General features: G+C 34.0%; 1 protein-coding gene across 1 annotated transcript; it reads left to right on the forward strand.

Moving 5' to 3' along the window:
- The first annotated feature begins 1,030 nt into the window (after positions 1 to 1,030).
- On the forward strand, positions 1,031 to 4,600 carry LOC147076807 (uncharacterized). Its single transcript, XM_085940478.1, has 4 exons — positions 1,031 to 1,266; positions 2,296 to 2,448; positions 2,800 to 2,952; positions 3,754 to 4,600. The coding sequence occupies exons 1-4, from the start codon at positions 1,087 to 1,089 to the stop codon at positions 4,081 to 4,083; spliced, it is 816 nt and encodes a 271-aa protein (XP_085796604.1). The 5' UTR covers positions 1,031 to 1,086; the 3' UTR covers positions 4,084 to 4,600.
- The last annotated feature ends 2,437 nt before the right edge of the window (positions 4,601 to 7,037 follow it).

Here is a 7,037-nt window from a genome sequence, read left to right on the forward strand (position 1 = left end):
CCAAAATATGAAAATCATCAGAATGATTTTACACATTGAAATTGAAAGCCAATAAACTATACCTTGGGCTTAGACAAATAACACGGCAAAAAAATGATTTGTAATCCTCCAGCACCCTTTTTAGAAAAATTTCATAGATTTTAATTTCTAACACAAAAATTTGGAAACATTAATGTCGGGTTTTTTTATAAACCCGATCCCTAATGAACTGTCAAAAAATTCTCGGTATCCACCCGAATTCCAGAGTGGTGTAGGTCATGGCTGGGGAGGGCTGACAGGGCTTTAGCTTGGGGGCCCGGGCTGGGGGGGGGTTTGGCGTGTCGGGTTGACCAGATAAGTGAGATAAACACACAACATAAATTAGCTTTAATAGTAAAAAAGTCGCCTGCGGGGCTATTATACTTCATGGCCATGAACATTTTAAATTATATAATTGTCCAATATATTTTATAATTATTATGTGTCGATACTCGACAGCTCCATTATTAAAGTAGATGTATTGAAAATCGACAATAATTAACTGTATAAGTACCCTCAATTTAAACTAAAACACAATTTGAAATACGTTTATATAGTGTTTCAGACTGCCTTTAATCTAAGCGGTGGATTGGGGGCCCGTCAAATACCCTAGCCTGAGGGCCCGTTTCAGGATGTGGGGGCCATGGTGTAAGTACACCAAGTGCAATAGACAAAAGACCGATAAACGATATATTAGGCTGTGTTGTGTTGAGTAGGTTGTGTATAAGTTAAAGGCAATAATACTTTTTTTCCATTTTCAATTAGGTAATATTTTGGAACCTCAATATTAAAAAACCAAAAATCTACGATAAACATTCGGCGAAAAGAACGACTACACCCACTAGACCCACTACAGTTGGTGGTGGTGTAAATCAAAATAACATTTTTTTTCGGTAGAATTCGGCATAAATATTGTAGCGCTCTAGACCAGTGTTCCCCAAACTTTCGACATCTGTGTACTCCTTCTATAATTTTCGTAACACTGAGTACCCATCGTCAAAGAAAAATGCATGTTTCACACGTGGTGCTGTGAAGGTATTGAAGATTGTGTGTTAAATATCGTTTAAAATGGAAGTAAAAACCGAAACAAATGATGTCATATTATTATCTGACAAAACGGCGGAGGAAATCAGCGACGGTGCATACCAATTTATTGACAAAAACCACTTCAAGAACAAAGGTCGATCTGATGTGTCAGTCAAACAGGAATATATCGAGGACGACAGCAATATTATCAACTTAAATGATGTAAGTGAATTTTTTATTTGCTTATGCGTTGGTATTAATAATTTTGTTGAAAATTGGCACGAATATTCTACAAACTCACAAACATTACCATTATTCCTGTGCTGGGCAAAAAAAAAATGGTTTATACAGTGGTTTTTCCTTCGTTTAAGAATTCAGAACTCCAATAATAAATAGGTGCCTACTTACTACTACATTACGTAGGTACAGAAATCCAAATAGTTGCTCAATAACAATATTATTGTTATTGAGCAACACAGTGCATCGTATTCACCATTGACAGTTGAGTATTATTTTCTTCAACGACTAAAGACTTCGATATTGAAAGGCTGTCTGATTGTTTCTTTCGAATTCAAGTGTTGCAGTATTCCAGTATTCTGGTAGCACGGGAAAGACATGTCTTATTAATCCTGCGAATAACTATTAATAATAATTGATATCTGATGTAAAAGCTATTTATTGATCACTTTCATTCATCTTGGCAGGCAAGCAGTTTATTATTATTGTCACACTGAATTCGCCGTCATTTTTTTTACACATATTAAAAAACCATGAACATAATTATTGCGATAAATATATGAATAGAGGTATTATGCATTCAACCTGTCAAACGCAAACTATGAGAATTTATATTAATAAATATAATCGAATCATACCATCATAAATCGTCTGGTGTTCGAATTTAGATCCAAGTCCATCGCAGTATAAAAAGTATTGACTGATATGTCTATTGGATTCTAATAAGCATGTAGCGCTCTCACTCAGCGCACAATGTATTCTGGTAAATCTTATACCAATGTATGCAAATAGTGTAAATAATAATCAGCTATTTAATTATTAAACATAAAATCGTAAGGAGGTAAGGTAATTGAGTACCTACATGTTTACAGAGGCAGACAACAACACGTTATGTGATGTGTTATGTCTCATGACTCGTGAAAGTTTATTGGGCCGGAATGTCTCTCGTATAAAATCACTTGACTATAATCTGGTGATACTGTAACATTTTATTAATAATGATATTATTTCCAGATGAGTGAATTCGTTCTGACCGATATAAAGTCTGAGAACGATAATAAGGGAATCGCTATCAAAGAGGAATTTGTTGACAACGCAATTCGCCAAATCAATAATGACAATCCCCAACCTGGCTGCTCCGATCCACAATACAGGCCATTAGATCAGGTGTGTACGTTCAATTATAATGGTTGTTAATGAAGCCTTATATAATTATAAATTGTAAAAATTACAAGGCGATCGCAGTGCTCGTGCATTCGAACAACAACAGGATTCCAGTCAAGGTCGTGTGCCGTCGATACAATTCGCATTACACTACACGCGTCTGGACGCGTCATTAGACATCACGCGACGAGATCTAAAAAATATGTTTACAGAAGAAGCTTACAGCATGCTATAATGTGAATTAAAATGATGTAAATTTATTGGGCTGGAATGTCGCTCAGTGAGTATAAAATTATTTGATTACAATGGTGATACTGTATATAACATTTTATTTACTAATGATATTATTTCCAGATGCGTGAATACGTTCTGTTCAATATTAAGTCTGAGAACGATAATGAGGCTGTCGTCATCAAAGACGAATTTATTGACAACGCAATCCGCCAAATCAATAATGAAAATTCTCAACCCGGCTGTTATGATCCACAATACAGGGAATTAGATCAGGTACTTCAATTATAATGGTTGTTTATGAAGCACTATAAAATTTTAAATTTTAAAAATTATACACGTTTAAATTATTTTGATTATCCGAAAGATTGATATTAACACTCGAAAATCATTTTAGAGATAAGGCCTCTGCAACTGTTTCCGCAAATGAAGGGCCACTTGTTTTTTAGTACTGCCGACCGGATTGACGTATGATTTAACAGAAATGTCAAATCGCACAACTTTGGAGGCTCATAATAATTGATTGGTCCATTTCTCGGATTTAACTTGTCGCCAAATTATCGTGTGGCACATAGTGTCATCCTGTTTAAACCAAATAACTGAATCAACAAATGAATGTCATTCATAATTTCAACAAAAATGTCATCGATTTTGGTTTGGTAACAATACCAATTTACCGTACCGCGAGCTCCGGCCTTAGTTTTAAAGAAATTTATTCCGATGATGCCACCAGCGTGTAAACCCAACTGATCGGTGCATTTTTGTCATGGTATGGATGCGATGGAGGCTCTAAGGCTTCTACTAAAATGGTCTTACTTCAAATGCGGTTTTCCTTATTGATAAACCATCAAGCCAGAAATAAGCCTCATATGCTGAACGTAATTTTGCAATTGAATGCAATTAATTATTATAAGATGTGCAAATCGACAAATGATATAAAAGTAAATTTGTGTAATTTGATAGCTTTGATCAAGCGTGAGTAATCCTTAACCATAGTGAGTGAACCGTATCATTATTAACTTATTTAGTTTAATATTATTGAACTGAATATGCCAACAATATTTTTTTTGTACCTAGATTTCGACACAGCAATGTATCACAGAACCGCATCACAGTAAACCACTAAACATAGTTAGAGAAGGTGCGATTGACAATAACTTGGTCAAGAACAAAATACGACATGCAACAAATAAAATCAACTATATGACGATACAGCATTCAGAGATAACCATAGATGAATCAAACGTCAAACGGGAGGTACAAAAATTATACTTGCCAAAGGTGGTTCGAATAATCTTGAGAAGAGTTACATATTTCCCACGTAACTTTATTTGCAATAAATGTTGTGGAGTGTTTGAATCTATGAATCATTTAAATAGTCACTACACTACGTCATGCATGAACTAAAGTCCCACAAGTAAAAAACCACATCAATGCAATGTGTGTTTCAAAATTTTTCTAGATATGTGTGATCTCAAAAAACATACAATGATACATACTGGTGTAAAACCACATCAATGCGATGTGTGCTGTAAAACCTTTAATCAAATTAGTAATCTGAATACGCATAAATTGATACATACTGGTAAAAAACCACATCAATGCAATGTGTGTTTAAAAACCTTTAATCAAGTTAGTAGTCTCAAAAGACATCAAATGATACATACTGGTGAAAAACCACATCAATGCGATCTGTGTTTGAAAAAATTTCTGTGTATTGATGATCTCAAAAAACACAGAATGACACATACTGGTGAAAAACCACATCAATGCAATGTGTGTTTTAAAAATTTTTCGCAAATTGCTAATCTCAAAAGTCATAAAATGACACATACTGATGAAAAACTACATCAATGCAATGTGTGTTTCAAAAATTTTTTGGACATTAGTTATCTCAAAAAACATACAATGATACATAATGCTGAAAAACATAAAAAAATATAATAATAAAAAAAATACATAAAATGATACATTGTGGTGTAAAACTACATCTTTGCGATGTGTGTTTCAAAATTTTTCTAAATATTGGTAATCTCAATAAACATAAAATGACACATACTTTTGAAAAACCACATCAATGCGATGTGTTTTCAAAACTTTATTCAAATTAGTAGTCTCAATAGACATAAAATGACTCATACGGGTGTAAAACCACATCAATGCAATGTTTTTCAAAAATTTTCTGGACCGTGGTAATCTCAAAAAACATAAAAAGATACATGATGGTGAAAAACCACATTAATGTGATGTATGTTCTAAAAGATTTCTGCGAATTGGTGTTCTCAAAAGACATAAAATGAAACATACTTCTAAAAAACCACTCCAATGCGTGGTGTTTTTCAAAAAAATACTAATTTTTTCTCTTAAATGGCAGTCGTTGTATACCTTTAAAACTATAGCACTTCGTCGTTTGTTTATTCAGGGATGGCCAGTAAAGGTATTTCGGTCAATCGCGGACATAATAATATGTTGTACTATATATTGTGCAAACGAGTAAAACCACTTGACGTTCCAGCACTTAAAATCCGCTAGTTCTTATCTCTTCTCTTACTTTACCTGTCTGACAATCACCGCTCCTTGCAAATTGCATAGCGTTGCCGTCCACAGTGCGCTCTTTGCCGCTCACTCCTATCACTCCCCACAGCCCGCACGCTTTCCATCGTCAATGGCACCGAACCGACCGCGGAATGCGCGTAAATGCTGCATGTAACTTTGTTTCGTTAACAGAGGAACCTTTCAGTGAGAACGTACATCGTCAGTAAAATTTATATTTAATTTATTATTTCCCCATATGCGTTATTCCAACAATTTTTCCACAATGGCAAATGAAAAATATATTGGTTTATATTTGTAGACAATTTTGAACCTCCTAGTACTGATTTGCGTAAAAATAACGTGAGACTTTGCAATCACAATTGTCTCGTCAACAGTGTTTTTTCCACCGAGTTTCAGTTTAGGCGTATTTAATTATTTTAATACCGCGTAATCATCATTATGTTATAACATAATTTACAATTCGTGGGTCGGGATGTGAAGTCAGATAAGTCACAAATTGTCATTTTGAGATATAGCAAAAACAAAGTTCAAAAAATTCCCCACATTTCCCTAATTATATTTATGTATTTTTACGAGTAACAAATCAAAGTACATGTAATTGACTTTCAATTATATGTCCTAGAAGTATTCTACATATTTTGTTTCATTACAACTTACTTGGTTTTAAAAAAAAGGGAATTGAGTTATCTGGATTTGCACAAAAAATGATTGACTTACCTTACTACGCACGAAGTGAAATTATTATTTTTCCATAGTAAATCCGACTAATATTAGCAATAAACACACATTTTACACATATATCTTATTGGTTTATTGAATAAAATAAATAAATTTAAAATTAGCATTTTTATAACTTTTTTTTAAACTTTAATGTTATATACGAGTACTTAAGTAGTGAAAAGGCACACAAACGTGAATATTATAAAGTTTCATCGTTATCATTAAACGTCAGTATGGATTTCTTCAATGGTATCAGGTTAAATATCCCTGACTGTCTCAGATGTCTCAAGTGACTCATAAAATTCTCTATAATACGGTGAAATTTATGGAAGTAAGTCTATCAAATCTTTTTGTTTCGTCTCATATATGAAATTTGTTAAAATGCTGTCGTCTCGTCGAGATTTTTTTTAAATTTCACTATTCCCTGTTTATGATTGTTGAATTGAAGCCACTTAACATCCCTCCAAACAAACTTATTCCCATCTGTGTCTATTTTTCCGAATAGTTAAAAAAATCTGCACTAGTCTTTTCAGTGACTTTAAAAGTATTTTTCTTTGCAGCCTCGCACATTAATTTGGCCCAATCATGAGGATGTTCGATCATTCCACCAAATGTTTTTTTTTCTTCTCAGTTATGCTATGGTCACTATCGCACTCCATATTATTATGTTTGTGGCCAGGGACTAAAAATTTGGGATCAATTTTGTTTAAAGTCTCAGAATGTTTCACTGCTATCATGCTTAATATTATCATGTATCCCCTCGGTCAAGTATTTGAACAGGCATGAAGCGATATCGTGAGCTCGTTAGCTTCTCTATTAGCAAGAGCCTCGTGCCATACATAGCAATATCCCTGGTGATTATCACAATCATGCACTGTCAAATTTAACGTCCATAGCTGTCGTTTGTAAAAGGCCAGGGAACTTTCAACAACTGGTGTGGGCAGACATTGCTGCATGTCAAATGTTACAATTTGGCAAGAGGGATCTTTCAAGCTGTACTCCTAATCACAACTCTTAGCTGAATATGCAAAGTCAGCTTCGTCATGATGCTCTTTCAATGCCTCACGATTTTTATTTCTTTTCTC

The sequence above is a fragment of the Rhyacophila brunnea genome, unplaced genomic scaffold, assembly GCF_057557595.1.
Source record: "Rhyacophila brunnea isolate RB1 unplaced genomic scaffold, BYU_Rbru_1.0 scaffold_13, whole genome shotgun sequence".
In the NCBI taxonomy this organism is placed as follows: domain Eukaryota; kingdom Metazoa; phylum Arthropoda; class Insecta; order Trichoptera; family Rhyacophilidae; genus Rhyacophila; species Rhyacophila brunnea.